The sequence below is a fragment of the Monodelphis domestica genome, chromosome 1, assembly GCF_027887165.1.
Source record: "Monodelphis domestica isolate mMonDom1 chromosome 1, mMonDom1.pri, whole genome shotgun sequence".
Classification (NCBI taxonomy): Eukaryota; Metazoa; Chordata; class Mammalia; order Didelphimorphia; family Didelphidae; genus Monodelphis; species Monodelphis domestica.
In genome coordinates, this window is record NC_077227.1 from 423150311 (window position 1) to 423173125 (window position 22815).

At 36.8% G+C, this 22815-nt stretch overlaps 1 protein-coding gene across 1 annotated transcript in view; it reads left to right on the forward strand.

Annotated features, from left to right (window-relative positions):
• Positions 1 to 22815, forward strand: part of LOC100016853 (prostaglandin G/H synthase 1-like) — a 49049-nt gene that overhangs the window by 14419 nt on the left and 11815 nt on the right. Inside the window, exons 3-8 of the mRNA XM_056816852.1 lie at positions 14390 to 14590; positions 14741 to 14881; positions 15655 to 15798; positions 17076 to 17257; positions 20217 to 20300; positions 20868 to 21114. Coding sequence (XP_056672830.1) covers positions 14390 to 14590; positions 14741 to 14881; positions 15655 to 15798; positions 17076 to 17257; positions 20217 to 20300; positions 20868 to 21114 — 999 coding nt within the window. The remainder of the gene's footprint in view (positions 1 to 14389; positions 14591 to 14740; positions 14882 to 15654; positions 15799 to 17075; positions 17258 to 20216; positions 20301 to 20867; positions 21115 to 22815) is intronic.

Sequence of the window (22815 nt, forward strand, 5' to 3'; positions counted from 1 at the left end):
TCAATAAAGCAAACCCAAAAAATTAATGAATTAGAAGAAAACATAAAATATCTCACTAAAAAGGTCACAGACTTGGAAAATAGAGGAAGAAGAGACAACCTCTGAATTATCGATCTCCCAGAAAAACCAGAGATAAAAATAAACTTGATATTATTCTACAGGAGATTATAAAAGAAAATTGCCCACATGTTCTGGAGCAAGGGGGCAAAATAGAAATAGAAAGGGTTCATAGAATACCCTCTATACTAAATCCCCAAAAGACAATTTCTAGGAATGTAATTGCCAAATTCAAGAGCTTCCAAGAAAAGGAGAAAATCCTATAAGAAGCCAAGAAGAGGAGCTTCAGATATAAGGGGGCTCCCATAAGGATCACACGCAACTTAGTGGCTAACACACTAAGAGACTGGGAAGCATGGGACACGATATTTAGAAAGGCAAGAGAGCTGGGTCTCCAACCAAGAATCAACTACCCAGCAAAACTGACTATATACTTCCAGGGGAAAGTATGGGCATTCAACAAAATAGAAGATTTCCAAGCATTTGCTAAGAAAAGGCCAGAACTTAGTGGAAAATGTGATATCCAAGCACAGAAAGCAAGAGAAACATGAAAAGGTACATATGAAAGAAAGGGAAAAGGAGATAAATCTTATCTTTTTCTTTAAGTCAAACTCTCTTCTATAAGGACTACATTTACATCTAATTATATATATTAATATGTGGGGGAAATGTTTTGTGTAACTCTCAAAAATTGTATGCATCATAAGAGTAGTTAGAAGAAACATGCATAGGGAAATATTGGAGCATTAAGAAGATTTGGGGAAAGTGGGGGCAAAGAAAGGAAAAGGGAGGGGGAACCATTGATAACACTAAGATTTACTTCAAGAAATAGGGGGGGGGACTTAATAGAATAATCTTTCCCATATAAAGATACACATGGGAAGGGGAGGGGAAGAACTCTCATATGAGAAGGAGAGGAAGAGAACGTGAAGTGGAATTACTTAAACCTTACTCTCAGTGAAATCAAATCTGAGAGGGAAGAACATCTAGATCCAGTGGGATCCTGAATTCTATCTTATCCATTAGGGCAAGAAAGAAAGGAAAATTAAGGAGGGGGAGGGGGAGGGAGCATAAAAAGGGAGGGAAGGAGAGTGGGGAGGGGAAAGGAGCATAAAAAGGGAGGGGCTAGAAAGGGAAGCATCTCAAGGGAGGGGACTAGGGGGACTGACCTAAAGTAAATCACTGGTTCAAAAGGAGATAGCTAAAGAAGAAAGGTCAGAACTAGGGGAAGATAACAAAATGCCAGCTAATCCACAAATGACAATCATAACTTTGAACATGAATGGGATGAACTCACCCATAAAACGTAGACAAATAGAAGATTGGATTAGAACCCAAAACCCTACCATTTGTTGTCTTCAAGAAACACATATGAGGTGGGTTGACATTCACAAGGTTAGAATTAAAGGTTGGAGTAAGACCTTTTGGGCCTCAACTGATAGAAAGAAGGCAGGAGTTGCAATCATGATATCTGAAAAAGCCAAAGCAAAAATAGACCTGATCAAAAGGGATAGGGAAGGTAAATATATTCTGTTATAAGGGAGTATAGACAATGAGGAAATATCACTAATCAACATGTATGCACCAAATGGTATAGCATCCAAATTTTTAATAGAGAAACTAGAATTGAAGGAGGAAATAGACAGTAAAACCATATTAGTGGGAGACTTGAACCAACCACTATCAAATTTAGATAAATCAAACCAAAAAATAAATAAGAAAGAAGTAAAAGAGGTGAATGAAATCTTAGAAAAATTAGAGTTAATAGATATATGGAGAAAAATAAATAGGGACAAAAAGGAATACACCTTCTTTTAAGCACCACATGGCACATTCACAAAAATAGATCATACACTAGGTCACAGAAACATGGCACTCAAATGCAGAAAAGCAGAAATAATGAATGCAGCCTTTTCAGATCACAAGGCAATAAAAATATTGATCAGTAAGGGTACATGGAGAACCAAATAAAAAATTAATTGGAAATTAAATAATATGATACTCCAAAATCGGATAGTTAGAGAAGAAATCATAGAAACCATTAATAATTTCATTGAGGAAAATGACAACAGTGAGACATCCTTTCAAACCTTATGGGATGCAGCCAAGGCAGTACTTATAGGAAAATTCATATCCCTGAGTGCATATATTAACAAACTAGGGAGGACAGAGACCAAGGAACTGGAAATGCAAATCAAAAAACTTGAGAACTAACAAATTAACCCCCCCCAGAAGAAAACCAAACTAGAGGTCCTAAAAATTAAGGGAGAAATTAATAAAATCGAAAGTGACAGAACTATTGAGCTAATAAATAAGACTAGAAGCTGGTACTTTGAAAAAACAGACAAAATAGACAAAGTACTGGTCAATCTAATTAAAAAAAGTAAAGAAAAAAGGCAAATTAACAGCATCAAGGATGAAAAGGGGGATCTCACCTCCAATGAAGAGGAAATTAAGGCAATCATTAAAAACTACTTTGCCCAACTATATGCCAATAAATATACCAACCTAGGTGATATGGATGAATATTTACAAAAAATAAATTGCCTAGACTAACAGAAGAAGAAATAGAATTCTTAAATAATCCCATATCAGAAAAAGAGATTGAACAGGCCATCAAAGAACTCCCTAAGAAGAAATCCCCAGGGCCAGATGGATTCACAAGTGAATTCTATCAAACATTCAAAGAACAGCTAACTCCAATACTATACAAACTATTTGACATAATAAGCAAAGAGGGAGTTCTACCAAACTCCTTTTATGACACAAACATGGTACTAATTCCAAAGCCAGGCAGGCCAAAAACAGAGAAAGAAAATTATATACCAATCTCCCTAATGAATATAGATGCAAAAATCTTAAATAGGATACTAGCAAAATGACTCCAGCAAGTGATCAGAAGGGTCATCCACCATGATCAAGTAGGATTTATACCAGGGATGCAGGGCTGGTTCAATATTAGGAAAACTATCCACATAATTGACCACATCAACAAGCAAACCAATAAGAATCACATGATTCTCTCAATAGATGCAGAAAAAGCCTTTGATAAAATACAATACCCATTCCTACTAAAAACACTAGAAAGCATAGGAATAGAAGGGTCATTCCTAAAAATACTAAACAGTATATATCTAAAACCATCAACTAATATCATCAGCAATGGGGATAAACTAAATCAATTCCCATTAAGATCAGGAGTGAAACAAGGATGCCCATTATCACCTCTATTATTCGACATTGTATTAGAAACACTAGCAGTAGCAATTAGAGAAGAAAAAGAAATTGAAGGCATTAAAATAGGCAAGGAGGAGACCAAATTATCACTCTTTGCAGATGACATGATGGTCTACTTAAAGAATCCTAGAGACTCAACCAAAAAGCTAATCGAAATAATCAACAACTTTAGCAAAGTTGCAGGATACAAAATAAACCCACATAAGTCATCAGCATTTCTATATAATTCCAACACAGCTCAGCAGCAAGAACTAGAAAGAGAAACCCCATTCAAAATTACCTTAGATAAAATAAAATACTTAGGAATCTATCTCCCGAGACAAACACAGGAACTATATGAACACAACTACAAAACACTTTCCACACAACTAAAACTAGACTTGAACAATTGGAAGAACATTAACTGCTCATGGGTAGGACAAGCCAATATAATAAAAATGATCATCCTACCCAAACTCATCTATCTATTTAGTGCCATACCCATGGAACTTCCAAAAATGTTTTTTTACTGATTTGGAAAAAACCATAACAAAGTTCATTTGGAAGAACAAAAGATCAAGGATATCCAGGGAAATAATGGGAAAAATACAAAGGAAGGGGGCCTTGCAGTCCCAGATCTCAGACTATATTATAAAACAGTTGTTATCAAAACAATTTGGTACTTGCTAAGAGACAGAAAGGAGGATCAGTGGAATAGACTGGGGGCAAGCAACCTCAGCAAGACAGTATATGACAAACCCAAAGATCCCAGCTTTGGGGACAAAAATCCACTATTTCATAAAAACTGCTGAGAAAATTGGAGCACAGTGTGAGAAAGATTAGGTTTAGATCAACACCTCACACCCTACATCAAGATAAATTCAAAATTGGTGAATGACTTGAACATAAAGAAGGAAATTATAAGAAAATTAGGCGAACACAGAATAGCATACATGTCAGACCTTTGGGAAGGGAAAGACTTCAAAACCAAGCAAGAATTAGAAAGAGTTACAAAATGCAAAATAAATAATCTGGAATATATCAAATTAAAAAGTTTTTGTACAAACAAAACCAATGTAACCAAAATCAGAAGGGTAGCAACAAATTGGGAAACAATCTTCATAAAAACCTCTGACAAAGGTTTAATTACTCAAATTTACAAAGAACTAAATCAATTGTAAAAAAAATCAAGCCATTCTCCAATTGATAAATGGGCAAGGGACATGAACAGGCAGTTCTCAGCCAAAGAAATCAAAACTATTAATAAGCACATGAAAAAGTGCTCTACATCTCTCATAATCAGAGAGATGAAAATCGAAACAACTCTGAGGTATCACCTCACACCTAGCAGATTGGCTAACATGACAGCTATGGAAAGTAATGAATGCAGGAGGGGATGTGGCAAAGTGGGGACACTAATTCATTGCTGGTGCATTTGTGAATTGATCCAGCCATTCTGGAGGGCAATTTGGAACTATGCCGAAAGGGTGATAAAAGACTGTTTGCCCTTTGATCCAGCCATAGCACTGCTGGGTTTGTACCCCAAAGAGATAATAAGGAAAAAGACTTGTACAAAAATATTCATAGCTGCACTCTTTGTGGTGGCCAAAAATTGGAAAACAAGGAGATACCCATCAATTGGGGAATTGCTGAACAAATTGTGGTATATGTTGGTGATGGAATACTATTATGCTCAAAGGAGTAATAAAGTGGAGGAATTCCATGGAGACTGGAACAACCTCCAGGAAGTGATGCAGAGCGAAAGGAGCAGAACCAGGAAAACATTGTACACAGAGACTGATACATTGTGGTACAATCGAAGGTGATGGACTTCTCCATTAGTGGCAATGCAATGTCCCTGAACAATCTGCAGGGATCTAAAAAATACTATCCACAAGCAGAGGATAAACTGTGGGAGTAAAAACACCGATGAAAAGCAATTGCTTGACTACAGGGGTTGAGGGGATATGACTGAGGAGAGACTCTAAATGAACACTCTAATGCAAATACCAACAACAGGGAAATGGGTTCGAGTCAAGAACACATGTGATAACCAGTGGAATTATGCATTGGCTATGGGAGAGGGAAAGGTGGTGGAAGGGGGGGAGGGGGGGAAAAGAAAATGATCTTTGTTCCCAGTGAATAATGTTTGGAAATGACCAAATAAAATAATGTTTAAAATTAAAAAAAGAAAAAAAGAAAAAAAATAATAAATTGGTCCATCTTGTGCAATTAAAAGTTCTTTTTTAATAGTTCTTTGTTTTATCTAACCATTTTATTGTTCACATTAATAAAACGCTTTGGTTTCAGAATTTTCATTTTGGAGTCTTTTTTTTTAATTATATTTTTTGCAGTTATTATTGGTAAGTTGCATGCCTGATTCATTGATTGATCTATTTCCCCCCTTTAATTAATGAAACTTTTTAGATACATAAAATTTCTGAGAAGACTGTTTTGGGTGTGTCCCAAACATTTTGATATGTATCTTCAGTGTTGTAGGGTTCTTTGGAGTTTTGTAGGGTTCTTTGTTTACATGATTTATTTTCCACCCATCAATTATTTAGCATTAAATTGTTCACCATTTTGCCTGGAATCTTTTATTAAAAGTTCCTTTATTAATTATGCTTTTTGTTGTGTTGTGTTCAGTAAAGGATATTTTTTAATATTTTTCATTTTCTTAATTTGTTTGTAAAGATTTATGCTCTAGCATCTAGTCAGTTTTTGTAAAGGTGCCATGCACACCTGAGAAATTCCTATGTCCCTTTCTATTTATTTGGTAATTGCAAGAGATGTATCATATATACCTGTTATTAAGGTCTATCCTATTTTTAACTTCTTTGTTGTTTGTTTTTTATTTTTGTTGTTATAATTTTGTTGTCTAATGCTGAAAAGTCGCTGTTAACATCCCCATCTATTGTAGTTTTACTTTCAATTTCTCCTCATAATTTGATTTATTTCCCCCCTTAATAGGTACATTTTAAGCCATTTGATGCATGTATTTATAAATATATTAAGTTCTGATATGATTTCATTATAGTATCTTTCAGCATAATATGAGTTCTCTGTTTATTTCTTTTAACAATGTCTATTTTTAAATTTTCTTTTCTAAGATTATGAATACTCCTTCTGATTTTTGAGGTCACTTGAAGTATGATAAATTCTATTCCAGGTGCTCATTTTATATTTCTGTGTATCTTTGTTTCAAGTATGTTTCTTCTAAACAATACATTGTTGGACTCTGCTTTATAATCCATTCTATCTTCTCCTTTTCTGTGGGTGAGTTCATACCATTCACATTAGATTGTTAATTGCATATTTCCCTGCATGATATATTCATATATTTCCCCCTTTTAAATCATTACACCTTTAATAAAGAAGGTGGTTAAAAAGGAGTTTGATCAATAATAGTGAACTATAATTGAAGTGATTTTCTTTAACTCCCCTGCCTTTCTTTTCTTCCTTTTTCTCAGATACTCCCAATCACTAGTTCTTACTCATTCTTTTCATTTAAATTTTCTGCTAATACTCTGGAGTTGAAGTTTATTTTCCTAGTGACAATTTCTCCTCCAGCACTACCTTCCTTTTAAAATGTCCTCTCCCCTTCCATGCCCCTGTCTTCTTGTTAAATTTAATGTATTTCTCCATTGGGCATGTTCAGCCTTCCTATGTGTAGTTCATATAAGAATGATGGATGTTCATGTGAATCTCTTTCTCCTTACCTGCTTTTCCATTTTTTTTGTATTTTTCTTTTCTTTTCAGGCACTTTGATGATGAAAATATTGTTTCCCTGTCTTCTTACAAATGTATTACTTTCCCCTGACTTTTCTTTCTTCTATTAAGACCATCAAAACAGATCAAAACCAATCCTAGATTCTCTGTATTCAATTCCCTTCTTTGACCCTTAAAGACCTTAGGGTTCCAGAGTGACATTTGTTTCTTCTCTCTCTATTATAATGTAAGAACATCAATATTTATCTCCTTCCAATTGCTCAAATAAATTTACTTATTAAAGTGTCTCTTCATTTATCCATTTTCATTTCAGTTTCTATTCATTTCTGAATTTTACTTGGGGAAGCTTGAAAGTGACCTAAAGGTCTATTTCAGCTGTTCTCAGCCTCTCAATTTGTAGCAATGAGAATACACAATGCATATCAGGTATTTACATTCTGAATCATAACTGTAGCAAAATTACAGTTTTGAAGTAGCCACCAAAATAATGTTTTGGTTTGGGGTCACTGCAACATGAGGAACTGTATTGCAGGGTCACGGCATTAGAAAGGTTGAGAACCACTGGTCTAATTTTTCCTCTTTTAGAACTATACTGTTTTTTGGGGTAAACTATTCTTGATTGTCAACCTTTATCTTCTATCTTACTTAACAGTTGAAGTTTTCTTTTTCTTTATGGTAGTAGCTTCCATGTGTTTTATGATTGTGATTCCTTGGTACTTGAACAACTTCTTTCTGACTTTTTCATTTGACCTAGAAGCTCAATTTTGGCTACAACATTCATGAGTACTATCATTTTGAGGTTTCTTTCAAGAGCTGTACAGTAGATTCTTTCTATCATCATTTGTCCTCCAATTCTAGTAGATATTAGCAGATATCATCTGTTATTTCTCAAAATAAAATGTCTACTTTTTTAAATCATGGTTTTCTAGGAGTTAGATATTTCTTTGATTATCTTTCCTTGACCCATTTACCCAGATATATTATTTTTGAGAGGAAATAAATACTTTTTGTTTTCTTCACTTTCTTCAATATTTAATCTTGTTTTCCTACAAGATGTCCCAACAGTCTTTATGAAGTTTTAAGTTATAATAATGATTAGTCACATATTATGGTTTCTCCACTTAAAACTATTAATTCAGCAATATCAATAATTATTAAAAATCTGAGTTATATTAAATATCAACAGCTGTGATATGGTCATATTTTAATACTCTAAAGCTATACTAAATTTTGGAACGCCTTGTATTTCTTGTTATTTAATAAAATCAGTGACTTGATTAGCCTGTTCTAATATTTAGGGATTTAAAAATTTTGGCAATGTTTTCTATCTTTTCTTCTATGATTTTTATTCTTTCCACTTCATTGTCCTAATGCTTTTATTTGTAATTTCCTTTTCTCTTTTACTTCATTTCTTCCAAGTACTTTTCTAATCTTTGAGGCTAACACACTTTTTTCCCCTCTAAGGTTTAGCTTTTAACTATTGTGGAGATACTCTCTTCTTCTGGGCTTGTCTTTTCATCACTTCCAGATACATGTTATTTCCTCATAGCATTGTGAGGAATTAAATTAAGGGTTTGACTCAATATAGGATTCTAAAATAATCTTGTGGTTGCCAATTCAAAATATAGCTCATAAATGAATTTTAATATCTTTTATTTCAAAAGGTTGGAAAGAGTGAAAGTAGAGAAACACCAAAAGAGGGTAGAGAAGATGTGAACCCTATCACACTAAATATTGCTCTGATGCTTGACTCAGTCCTGCAGGGCTTGTTAACCCTCAACCTGGAGGACCAGGAGTTCCCTTCACACAGCCTCCTCCAAGAAGGGAAGGACTTTCCAACACTAATCTCTTTCCAGACACAAGGAAAGGATGGCCAGCTACTCACACACCAAAGAGGCAATCCAAGTCCCAAGTTACCTCCAAGAGTCAGGTCACCAGTTGAAGCAGAGTACAAAAGACAAGGCTGACCTCCAGAAGACTGCTTGCAGAGAGTCCCCAGCAGAGGAAGTTCAGCTCTTTTATAGTGACTTCTTGTCCCTTCTTCTCTTCACAGGGGCCAATTACAGCTTCCAAACTGCCTATCACTGCCCAGGGAGGCATGTGAGGCAATTCTAACCTCTGAAGGTTTTAACTCTTATCATAGGCCTTTGAAAGTGTCAACCTTTTATCACAGGCTTCTCAAGGTATCAGTTTTTATCATAGAATTAACAATTTTCTGACTGATTGAGTTATCATCCACTTTAGCAAATGATTTGTGAATACTCATGCTTAGTGTTAAGTTGGGGTGGTTTGAGTTCCGGAATTATCACTCATTTTATTTATTTATTTTTAAACCCTTACCTTCCATCTTGGAGGTTCCAAGGCAGAAGAGTGGTAAGGGTTAAGCAATGACGGTTAAGTGACTTGCCCATGGTCACACAGCTGGGAAGTGTATGAGGCCAGATTTGAACCCAGGACCTCCCATCTCTGGGACTTGCTCTCAAACCACTGAGCTACCCAGCTGCTCCCTATCACTAATTTTAATAATTGATTTGCAAATTCTTGAATTCTCTTGATAGCTAACAAAGTGCTAATTCAAACTAGACAAAGAGAATAAAAAATTCCCTGTCACAGCATTCAGTATCTTCTCCTATTTAGTCATATGTTCAGCTTTGGTTCCTGATTTGAAACTTTATATCAGGTCCAGGCTCTGCCCTAATCTGTACTCTTGAATGGATTGGTGGGGTCCTTTTTGGTCCTGTCCTTGGTTTTCTATGCTTTCAGAGTCCTGGTAAGTTTCATATGGTCTCCTCCTAAATTAATTAAGTTCAGGACTCTTAGGTCTTTAGTGCCCATTGGAACATATTGGTCATAGGATTATAAACTCCCAGCTAGCTTGAGATGTCTAAGAGTTATTCACTTTAAGAATGCTGAGGGTTTCCTACCACCTTAGGACACATCCTCTCTTGAATACTCCAGTCTTCTGTCACCAAAGTATAGAAGGCTCTAGGCTTCAGGTGCCCCTTGGAGAATCTTCAGTCTATGCTGCAAGCTTTTGACTTATATTCATTTTCATTTGATGTTTTCTTTCAATTTCTTTTTTTTTAAACTCTTATCTTCTGCCTTAGAATCATTACTGTATTGGTTCTAAGGTGGAAGAGCAGTAAGGGCTAGGCAATGGGGGTTAACTGACTTGCCCATGGTCACACAGCTAGGAAATAACTGAGAACGTATTTGAGCCCAGGACCTCCAATCTCTAGGCCTGATTCTCAATCTACTGAACCATCGAGCTGTCCCCTTTTGGAATTCTTTTATTTTTTTAACTTTACATTTATTTATTTAAGTTTTTAAATTTTTTAAAAAATTATTTAATTAGTCAATTTAGAATATTTTTCTCTGGTTACAAGAATCATATTCTTTCCCTCCCCTCAACCCACCCACTCCCATAGTCAACCACTGGGATTTACATGTGTCCTTTATCAAAACCTATTTCCATACTATTAATGTTTGCACTAGGGTGATCACTTAGTGTCCATATCCCCAATCATAACCCCATTGACCCATGTGGTCAAGCAATTGTTTATCTTCTGTGTTTCTATTCCCAGTTTTTCCTCTGAATGTGGATAGCGTTCTTTCTCATAAATCCCTCCAAATTGTTTTGGATCATTGCATTGCTACTACTAGAGAAGTCCACTACATTTGATTGTACCACAGTGTATCAGTCTTTGTGTACAATGTTCTCTTGGTTCTGCTCCTTTCACTATGCATCAATTCCTGGAGATCTGCCCAGGTCACATGGAATTCCTCCAGTTCATTATTCCTTTGAGCACAATAGTATTCTCTCACCAACATATACCACAATTTGTTCAGTCATTCCCCAATCAGAGGGCATTCCCTCATTTTCCAATGTTTTGCCATCACTAAGAGCGCAACTATGAATATTCTTGTACAAGTCTTTTTCCTTATTATCTCTTTGGGGTATAAACCCAGCAGTGGTATGGCTGGATCAAAGGCAGACAGTCCTTTAGTGTCCTTTGGATATAGTTCCAAATTACCCTCCAGAATGGTTGGATCAAGTCACAACTCCACCAACAATGCACTAATGTCCCAGTTTTGCCACATCCCTTCCAGCCTACATTACTTTCCATTGCTGTCATGTTAGGTGTGAAGTGGTATCTCAGAATTGTTTTGATTTGCATTTCTCTGATTATAAGAGATTTAGAACACTTTTTCATGAGCTTATTAATAGTTTTGATTTCTTTATCTGAAAATTGCCTATTCATGTCCCTTGCCCATTTATCAATTGGAGAATGGCTTGATTTTTTGTACAATTGATTTAGCTCTTTATAAATTTGAGTAATTATACCTTTGTCAGAGATTTTACTTATAAAGATTTTTTCCCCAATTTGTTGCTTCACATCTTATTTTGGTTGCATTGATTTTGTTTTTACAAAAACTTTTTAATTTAATGAAATCAAAATTATTTATTTTATATTTTGTAATTTTTCTATCTCTTGCTTAGTCTTAAAATCTTTCCTTTCCAAAAGATCTGACATGTATACTATTCTGTTTTCACTCAATTTACTTATAGTTTCCTTCTTTATATTCAAGTCATTCACCCATTCTGATTTTATCTTGGTGTAGGGTGTGAGATGTTGATCCAAACCTGATTTCTCCCATAGTGTCTTCCAATTTTCCCAGCAGTTTTTTGTCAAATAGTGGATTTTTTTCCCTCAAAGCTGGGATTTGGGGGCTTATCATAGACTGTCTTGCTGAGGTCACTTACCCTAAGTGTATTCCACTGATCCTCCTTTCTGTTTCTTAGCCAGTACCATATTGCTTTGATTTCCACTGCTTTATAGTATAGTTTGAGATGTAGTACTGCAAATCCACCTTCCTTTGCATTTTTAAAAATTATTTCCTGTATATTCTTGATCTTTTGCTCTTACAAATGAACTCTGTTATGTTTTTTCTAATTCAGCAAAAAAGTTTCTTGGTAGTTCAATGGGTATGGCACTTAGGAAATAAATTAGTTTGGGTAAGATTGTCATTTTTATTATGTTAGCTCATCTTACCCATGAGCAATTAATGTTTTTCCAATTATTTAGATCTAGTTTTAATTGTGTGGAAAGTATTTTGTAGTTGTATTCAAATAGTTCTTGTGTTTGTCTTGGCCGATAGATTCTGAAGTATTTTCTATTGTCTAGGGTGATTTTAAATGGAATTTCTCTTTCTAACTCTTGATGCCAAGACATGTTGGAGATATATCGAAATGCTGATGAGTTATGTGGGTTTATTTTGTATCCTGCAACTTTGCTAAAGTTGTTGATTATTCCCACTAGCTTTTTAGTTGATTCTCTTGGATTCTTTACGTAGACCATCATATCATTTGCAATGTGTGATAGCTTGGTCTCCTCATTACCTATTTTAAAACCTTCAATTTCTTTTTCTTGTCTGATTGCTACTGGTAGTATTTCTAGTACAATATTAAATAATACAGGTGATAATGGGCATCCTTGTTTCACTCCTAATCTTATTGGGAATGCTTCTAATTTATCCCCATTTCAGATGATACTTACTGATGGTTTTAGATATATGCTGTTTATTATTCTTAGGAAAGGCCCTTATGTTCCTATGTTTTCTAGTGTTTTAATAGGACTGAGTGTTGTATTTTGTCAAAGGCTTTTTTTGCATCTTTTGAGATAATCATGTGATTGTTGTTGGTTTGCTTGTTGATATAGTCAATTATGTGAATGGTTTTCCTAATATTGAACTATTCTTGCATTCCTGGTATAAATCCCACCTGATCATAATGAATAACCCTCGTGATCACTTCCTGGAGTCTTTTTGCTAGTATTTTATTTAGGATTTTTGCATCTCTATTCATTAATGACATTGGTCTATAGTTTTCTTTCTCTGTTTTTGACCTGCCTGGTTTTGGAATCAGTACCATATTTGTGTCATAAAATTTGGTAGAGCTCCTTCTTTGCTTATTATCTCAAATAGTTTGCATACTATTGGGATTAGTTGTTCTTTGAATGTTTGATAGAATTCACTTGTTTATCCATTAGGGTTTGGGGATTTTTTCTTAGGGAATTCTTTGATGGCTGTTTAATTTCTCTTTCTGATATTGGATTATTTAAGTATTCTATTTCTTCTTCTGTTAATCTAGGCAATTTATATTTTTGTAAATATTCATCCATATCACCTAGGTTGCCATATTTATTGCCATATAATTGGGCAAACTAGTTTTTAATGATTGCCTTAATTTCCTCTTCATTAGAGGTGATGCATCCCTTTTTATCTTTGATACTGTTAATTTTGTTTTCTTCTTTCCTTTTTCTTATTAGATTGATCAGTACTTTGTCTATTTTATTTGTTTTTTTTTCAAAGTGCTAGCTTCTTGTCTTGTTTATTAATTCAAAAGTTCTTTCTCTTTTGATTTTTACTAATTTTCCTTTAATTTTTAGGATCACTAATTTAGTTTTCATATGGGAATTTTAATTAGTTCACTTTGAAATTTTTTGATTTGCATGTCTAATTCATTGACCTCTGCCTTCCCTAATTTGTTAATATGTGAACTCAAGGATATAAATTTCACTGCTGAGTACTGCTTTGGCTGCATTCCATAGATTTTGAAAGGATGTCTCATCATTGTCATTTTCTTTAATGAAATAATAATTTCATTGTTTCTATGATTTGTTCTTTAGCCAATTTTGGAGAATGATACTATTTAATTTTCAATTATTTTTTGTTTTGGCTCTCCATGTACCATTACTAATTATTATTTTTATTGCATTATGATTTGAAAAGGTTTCATTTATTATTTCTGCTTTTTTACACTTCTTTGCCACATTTTTATGCCCTAGTACATGGTCAAACTTTGTGAATGTATCATGTGCTACTGAAAAGAAGGTGCATTCCTTTTTGTCCCTATTTATTTTTCTCCATACATCTATTAACTCTAATTTTATAAAATTTTATTCACTTCTCTTACATCTTTCTTATTTATTGTTTTGGTTTGACTTATCTAGATTTGATAGAGGTTGATTCAGGTCTCCCAATAGTGTAATTTTACTATCTATTTCCTCTTTCAATTCCACTAGTTTCTCCTTTAGAAATTTGGATGCTACACCATTTGGTGCATACATGTTGATTTCTATTTCACCATTGTCTATACTGCCTTTTATCAGGATATAACTCCCTTCCCTATCTCTTTTAATTATATCTATTTTTAGTTTGGCTTTGTCAGATATCATGATTGCAATTCTTGCCTTCTTTTTCTCAGTTGAGGACTAATAGATTTTGCTCTACCATATAATTTTTATTCTGTGGGTGTCTACTTGCCTCATGTGTGTTTCTTGTAGACAACATATTTTAGGATTTTGGCTTCTAATCAGTTGATCAGTCACTGGTGAGTTTTTGGGCAGTATTTTATGGAGAACTCAAAGATGGTTTATTTTCAATTATATATCCTATCATCTCCCCACAGTGAATCCCTGCTGCTATTACCCATGTCAAAACAAAGGTATCTGTATACATTTTGAACTAGACCAGTACCATTGTGATTGTACCAGAACTGGCTACTATGGGCCCAATTGCACCACGCGTGAGTATTGCTCCATATATCCCCATCCCTTCTCATCTTTACTTACTCCCACTTCCTTCCTTGGCTTCCTATCCTTTCTGCCTTTTGTATCTGAGCCTGGGGAGGAGGGAGACTGATGAAATTTTTCTCTGCTCCCCCCTCTCACACCAGCATTGCTATGGACGAAGATTTCAAAACACCTATATCCTAGCCATTCCTTCGTCCACTTCCTCCTGACCCACGCTAGCTGGATCTGGAAGTTGATCAACGCTACCTTCCTCCGAGATGTTCTTATGAGGCTTATTATTACAAGTATGTCTCTACTTCAACTCCTTTCATACCTTGGAAGGATGTCCTTATCTTAATACCAGTAAAGAGCTAGAAGGGAATCTAGAATATAGATCGTTAGGAGAGAGCACATGTTGTTTAATCTGAAAAGTACCTTAAATCAAAAAATTTGTTAGAAGTTAAAAAGTTAAAGCTGGAAGAAATCTTAGGATGTAGGATATTAGAAATTAGAAGATTAAAAATGGAAGAGAACTTAGGATATAGAAAGCCAGAAAACAGAATACTGAATATTTGTATTTTCTAATCCAAATTGTCATCATTCCCCCTCACCCAGGGAGGCCAGTTGGTAGGTAGGTATTGGATCTGGAGTGACTCAGGAGATAGCAAAGGGAACAATGAATTTGGGGTGGGACTGGGCCTTGTGTTCTAGTTAATCTGTGGAACATCAAACCAAGGTGCCCTGCTTCACTAAGTTAGAGGAATTCAAAGCATCTGATAAGATTAAGCAGACATGAATCCTGGAGGCAGTTGGATGTCAGACAAGGTTTTACAAGCCAGGCTGAAACCTTGGGGTTTCCTTAACTTATGTCCTCTCTCTACCCTTCTGGCTGGGCCAATATTATTCCTAGAGGAGAGGGCCTGTCTTCCTTATCAGCCTGGGCAGTTGTCTCTCTCTGTCTTCCCCTTCCCCCCTGGGGGTGCCCTGAACACAAGGGTCCAGTGTCCTTCTCCTACTAGGGACAGTGGTTTGAAGGTCTGTACGCCAAAGTGATTGTTCTGTCCCTTTCCTCCCAAAGGTCGAACAAACCTGATTCCTAGCCCACACATCTACAACTCATACCATAACTACATGAACTGGGAGTCCTATTCCAATTTGAGCTACTATTCCCGAGTCCTACCCCCTGTACCTGAAGACTGTCCTACCCCCATGGGGGTCAAAGGTAATTCCTTGATGTAGGGGTAGTGGGAATGATAGCAACCCAGGGGTCAGCATTAAGTGATGGGGATCTCCTCTTTGTTGACCTATATTATAATCATAGGATTTAGGGCTTGACAAGACCTCTGAGATCATCTAGTCCAACTCCTGTATATATAAAGAAACTGAGACCTAATGAGATTTGTTACTTTCTCAAGGTAGTCAATAAGGCCTAGTCCTCTGATTCCAAATCTATAGTTCTCTCCTCTACACCACAGTTAATAGAGATGTGGTATCTGAGAGACATAAATAGTCATTTTGCTCTCTTCTGCCCAGTTGAAAGTCCATTAAAAATCCTTACTTGTCTCTTAGTTTCAAGTCTAAGGCAAAAGAGTGGTAAGGATTAGGCAATCAGGGTTAAGTGACTTGCCTGGGGTCACAGAGCTGAGGCCAGATTTCAACCCAGATCCTCTGACTCCAGGTGTAGTGTTGTATCTACTGTGCTACCTAGCTGCTCCTCAAATTCCTTTTTTTTTTGGTTCAGTTCTGGGTCCTGCATATTAGAGGGAAAGTGACAGAATGGTGAGTCCATGCTATATGAGGATCAGTTGACAAAACTTGGAATATTTAACCTGGGAAAGAGAAGATTTAGAGAGGATATGATATTGTTATTCAAGTATATGAAGACATGTCATGTGAAGTGGAGATTAGATTTTTGCTTGGTCCCAAGGACAAAACTAGTAGTGAAGGGTGAAGTGGGGACAAAGGAGAGTGTGGTTGCCACAGCAGAGGTATATTTCAATTCAGCATAATGGAAAACCCCCTAAAAATCAGATTTGGTTAAAAATGAAATGCCTACACACTGAAAAGTAGTGAATTCCCTCTTCAATGTGTGCAAGTATAATCTGGGTCATCTTTGTAGAGGAAGGTCAGGAGCTATTTGGACTAGAGGACCTCTTAGGGACTGTCCAGCTCTGAGATTCTGTGATTTCCCCAGTTGAGTCTCAGAACAGTACCACAGAGTAGGTGAGGTAGAAATTATTATCCTATCACAGATGAGGGAACTGAGGTCCAAAGATGTTTAGGGACTTTCCCAAGGTAACACAGTTTAGAGCAAGGATTAAAAGTCAAGTTTCCAAATTCTTGAACATTTTTTTTACACTAATGCAATCTGACACAGTTTAGTTGGGGAAGTGTGCCCTAGAAGTATTGAAAGGAGAGATAAATCTAGGCTGTGTTCTTTGACTGATTAGATTATGGATATTTCCTCAGCCTATCTACTCCTGGCTCTTTTCCTCACAGGGAAGAAACAGCTGCCAGACCCAGAGGTGCTGGTCACAAATTTCCTGATCCGGAAAAAGTTTGTGCCCGATCCTCAAGGGACCAATCTCATGTTTGCCTTCTTTGCCCAACACTTCACCCATCAGTTCTTCAAGACATCTTTAAAGTTGGGGTCTGCCTTCACCAGTGCCCTGGGCCATGGGGTGAGCTCCAACTTGGTTCTCTTCTAGTCTACTCCCATTCTAGCATTATGTTTTGTGGGTATACACTTCCCATGATCCTTTTAAACTGTATTAAATATAGTTATAATTAATGTAAAGAGTTCTAAATTTGGCTGAAAGGATCTGACTTTGTGATCTTGTGCAAATGAGTTCTGTTCTAGGAGCCTCAGTTTCCTCATCTAGAAAATGAGGGAAGTGAACATACTCACTGAGATCCTTTTCAGAGGGGGAGTGATGTTTGGAGGTTGAAGACATGGAGATAATGTGGTATAGTTAAAAGAATGTGGAATTTGGAGTCAGAAACCCCAGGTTTGGGGGGGGGGCAGCTGGGTGGCTCAGTGAATTGAGAGTCAGACCTAGAGACGGGAGGTCCTAGGTTCAAATCTGGCCTCAGACACTTCCCAGCTGTGTGACCCTGGGCAAGTCACTTAACTAATCCCCATTGCCTAGCCCTTACCACTCTTCTGCCTTGGAGCCAATACACAGTATTGACTCCAAGATGGAAGGTAAGGGTTTAAAAAAAAAACACCAAAAACCCCAGGTTTGAATCCTGGCTCTTTTCATTTACATATGGGACCTAAGCACCTCTCTTGAGTCCTCAGTTTCCCTGTCTATAAAAGGAGGGTAGTTAAGACTAGATGACCTTTTAGGTTCCTTCCAGGTCTAAACCTATGACCCTGCAACCTGTGCTCTGAGTTTGACACATGACATCTGTAATAATCAGAATTAAAACTGGCATGTCAAATTTAACAGTATATATTTTAGGCTAGGTTTTATGATGAAATAGTTAATAGTATCTGAATGTGATAGTTAATATTTAAGCTAGTATTGGAAATGGATAAATCTTAATCTAGTATATTGAACTGGTATAATAAATGTTAAAGCTTGAAGGGTCAATCTGGTTTAGGCAGTGAATGAACTGGCTGGAGGCAGACTAATACAATGCTATTTATTTTCTCTTAGAGAAGGGAGAGTAAAATAAGGAGTATAAAATAACAGGAAATATATTAATACCCTAATACTAATAAATTCTAAATATGCCCAATCCCAAAATCTTCTCTGCAAGGAGTATCTTCTTGCCTGTAATCAGTCCTAACTTAAACTTACATTTACTACCTTAAATTATTCATTATCTGATTAACTTCAACTATAAGTAATCTTTACCTTATTGAAGTAATTTATCAATCTCATCAGTTTTTCCTTCACAGAGAAAACTAAAATGCAGCTTTTCAGTCTGTCCCAACATCGATCTGTCAGATACAAATTGCTCTCTGGCATCTCCTGTGGATCTGAAGAGAAAACCTTCAGAACACATCTTTTTCTTTTCAGCTGAATATAAATCTTTCTACCTTGAAGTAGCAGTTCTGAACTCACTAGAGATCTTCTGTAAATTTAGAGAATCACCCAGTTACCTGTTTAGTAAGCTGAGAAGTGAAAAACCTCAATCACCCCACTCGTAAATACAAATCTTAAGTTTCTTCCTTTAGTTTTCTTAATGATCTTAAATTTCTTCTTAATCTTCAGCCTCCACCAACTGTCATTTCCAGAGAGAGAGAACAAAATCATTTCTGTTCTCCCAGGCTGCTACAGTAACAGAAGTCCAGAATCCTCGCTGCCCTAGAATTTATGCTTTACCCTTAAAGGATCTACAGCAAAATTATCTTTCTCCTCACTAAGTGAAAAACTCAAAAGCGCAAACACCCTTACTTTTAGGCTGAAACGCTTGCTTCTAACTAGACAGAATAACCTAAATAAATTCTTTTCCTAACACACCCCCACTGTGATTCTTGGGGAGATCCATCTTCCCCATGAATCATCACAAACTAAACTGATTCTATAATTCTATGCTACAGAAAGAGCGAGATTAAAAGAGAGGAAAAAGAGAACAAAACATCTTTCAAAATACAGTACAGATATTCAGTTACAGATATTTGCAATTACAAAAATAACATACTTTTGACTGTACTTTTATAGAACTAAAAACTACTTTAAAATAATTCAAATTTTCCTTACAATTACTATTGGGGGGAAAAAACTTGCAACAAAACATCTTAAACAGAATATACATAATATTTCCCCCTAAAGTTACCTTTGAGGAAGATATACAATCCCCCCTGAAGTGAGATATATTTATTTTCATTTTTTTATATTTTTATATATCCTAATATATAGAGCTAGAAGAGTTTTTAGGTTTTTCAGGTTTTCCCTTTTACAGATGAGGAAACTGAGCACTAGAAAGGACAAGTCACTTGTCCAAGATCACATAGGAGGAAAGTAACAAACTCTGACTCTAGATTCAGTGCTCTAAGATCAGTGACCCTAGGGAAGTCACTTCATCTCTGAGTTGATTGTTCTGTGAAATGGGCTAATAGTCCTTTTACAGAATGCCTGCTTACCTTCACGCAGTTGTAGAAAGGACACTTTGTAGACTTTAAAGTTTTATGGAAATGGGGCTTCAGGGTAATGATGAGGCCAGAGGTTCTAAATGAAAACACTTGCGTAGGTGTATTGGCATATGTGTACATTTATGATGGAATGCATGTCCAGGTGTGTGTATGTATATGTGTTTTGCCTGTGTGCCTGTGTATTTGTGGCTGCCAGTGTGTGTTTGTGTGTGCACTCACTCTTGTGTATCCAAGAATTTCAATCAATCAACAAGCCTTTATTAATGTTCTACCATATGCTGCGTATCGTTCAGCACTGAATATATGAAGATAGAAGTTTTTTTTTTAAATGAAAAATCAAAACTTAAGTACCCAGTCCCTGCCCTCAGGAACTTCCTTTCTATCAGATCTGTCAGGTTGGGGGACTCTCCACAGGGTTTTCTAATTTGTCCCTTGCCCTGACCTTCATGGCTTTATTTTCTCCCTTCTTCCTCCCAAAGTTGTAACTTAGGGGCAGGAAAAACCTAGCCAAGTGACTCCCTTCCTTCTCTTGTCAGGTAGACCTCAGTAATGTTTATGGAGACAACCTGAAGCGCCAGTACCAGCTACGCCTTTTTAAGGATGGGAAGCTCAAGTTTCAGGTAGTTCTGGGGTTCTATGAAATGATGTCTGAGCCTGTGCCTGCCCTGGAATAGCCAGAAATAGGTGCAGAGGTTTGGTATAGAGTGGGGAAAGGATCAGTCTGCCAGGATGCCAAGGGATGCCTTCCCTTTGGGTGTTTCTTGGGTGGGAGGCATTCTGCTTGGAGGTGGAGATGACCCTTCAGCCCTCTCCATACTGCATGAAGCATTGCCACTGAGGTATGCAGAAGGAGGAAATGGAGTAGGTTCAGGGTCCAGGGTCAGGGTTGCCTGTTGGGTGGAGAAGGGGACATTACAACCAATGTCTAATTTCTACAAAGCAACATGGAACAGAAATGTGGATAGTTAACTGAGAGACAGACCTGAGGCCAGCATAAGGTTTCTCAGTCATTGGAACTGTCCAGCTGTAGAACTGGCTGCCTGAGAAGGTATTGAATTTCCTGCCACTGGAGAGGTCTGGAAGGCCACTTGCCAATGTTTCTCCTAGGATTCGTGTTCAGGGTAGGATGCTAGAGAATGTGAGCTCTGACCTTCCACAGGTGATCAAGTCCTGTGGTTCTGTTGTAGATGGTGGATGGGGAGATGTATCCACCATCAGTGGCTGAGACTCAAGCATCCATGAATTATCCACCAACTGTACCTAAAGTTTACCAGATGGCTGTGGGAAATGAGCAGTTTGGGTTGCTCCCAGGCCTCATGATGTATGCTACACTCTGGCTTCGGGAGCACAACCGTGTCTGTGACATCTTGAAATCGGAGCATCCCACTTGGAAAGATGAGCAGCTCTTTCAGACAGCCCGACTCATCCTCATAGGTGAGTGGAAGTTGCCCCCAAGTCCAGATTCCTCAAGGTGAATATCAAAACCTGCACTAGGGAGCGACAGTATTGGGAAATGTAATGAAACAAAGGGCACTTTGGGTTTGAGTTTTAGTTGTATACCAAATACTCTTTGCCAACGGCCTGGACCACTTTGGCTCATCCACTGGTGACATTCTAGCTCTATTTTCTAATATTTTATGGGTGGAGCACCCTTCCAGCTAGTGGTTCAGTGGATAGAGATATTAGTCCTGGGGTCAGGAAGACCTGAGCTCAAACCTGCTCTTGGATATTTATGGATTGTGTGACCCTAGAGAAATCTCTTGGCCTCTCTACCTCACTGTCCTCATCTTTAAAATGGCGATTTTAATGGTACTTACTCCCCAGGGTTGTTGTTATGAAGACAAAATGAAAAATACATCTGTAAAGTTCTTTGAAAATCTTATGGTGCTATATAAATGCAGTGTAAAGCTTATTTCTCTTTCCCATTATCTACTGTGATAGTCAGACCTGCTTCTAGAAGACTAGGTTTGGTCATGTGGTGTCCAAGGACTTAGAATCCTAATTGACTCCGTTCCTGTAGGGAAATCCCAAGTTCTCATTGGTTATGGTCATTCTTCTTTAAGGCTATATTCTTTCCTCAAGGGAAGTCTAGCTCAATATAGAAGAGGAAGTGAATTAAATCGACTAGCTTTCCCTTTTCTTTGTCCACCCCCCACACTCCCCATAGTAATTAGTACATTGTTTATTTTCTTTGGTTATGGTATTATCCTGAATACATATAGACTCTTCTAACCTTTCACTTATGATTTATCTGATCTTAAACATTTATGAAATGCCAACAGTTTGTTAGGCACTAAATGCCAATGGGGACACAAAGGAAGGCAAAAATGTGGTCCCTGTTCTCTGGGAGCTTACAGTCCAGTGGGAGAGACAACATGAAAATAACTAGATATGCACAGAGAAGATGGATGTGGGGCAAAATCATAAATCAGAGGGCAGAGACAAAAATATGAAAAATATATATTCACAGGCTTTCCTGCTTGTGACTCACACTTGGTAGCACTAATTTTATATTAATTTATTTTTGATTAAGGGATAAAATCACAAATTTATCAGTTAAATTTATAAAGCATTAATTGCATTGATTTGCAAAGTAATACTTTAGGAATTCTGTTAGTTTTGGAATAAATTCTTTCCATGCAAAAATGAGGAAATATTACCATTTGGTGCAAATTAACCTTAAAAGTATCAGTCACAGTTCCTGAGAATTAGGTTGATATACTCAAATTTAATAAGCTCTTTAAAATTTATTTCACTTCAATATCTACTACTCTAGCTTGCAGAGAGTTCCTGGTGTCCCTAGAGAGAGAGAACAAAGCATCCACCAGGGCTTCTACTCCTGCCAGGAAAGAGTAAGGTCCTGGTATGGAATTCCATCCTTTCTCCCATGCTGTGTGAATCCTTCCAACCAAGACTGCCTCAACTGAGTTCTTTTGAATATTTCCTACCTGCTTTCTCCTTATTGGTCAGGTCAGGGAGAGAGGGATGATTCAGGGGCTGAGCATCCCTGTGGTTGGGGGCCACTGAATGGCTGAAGGTCAAATTATTTCCTGCTGAGTCAGCCCAGATGGTCCCTCCCTGACATTACTTGGGTGACTCAGCTCTGGCTGAAAGATTGACTAGATATTAAGTGGA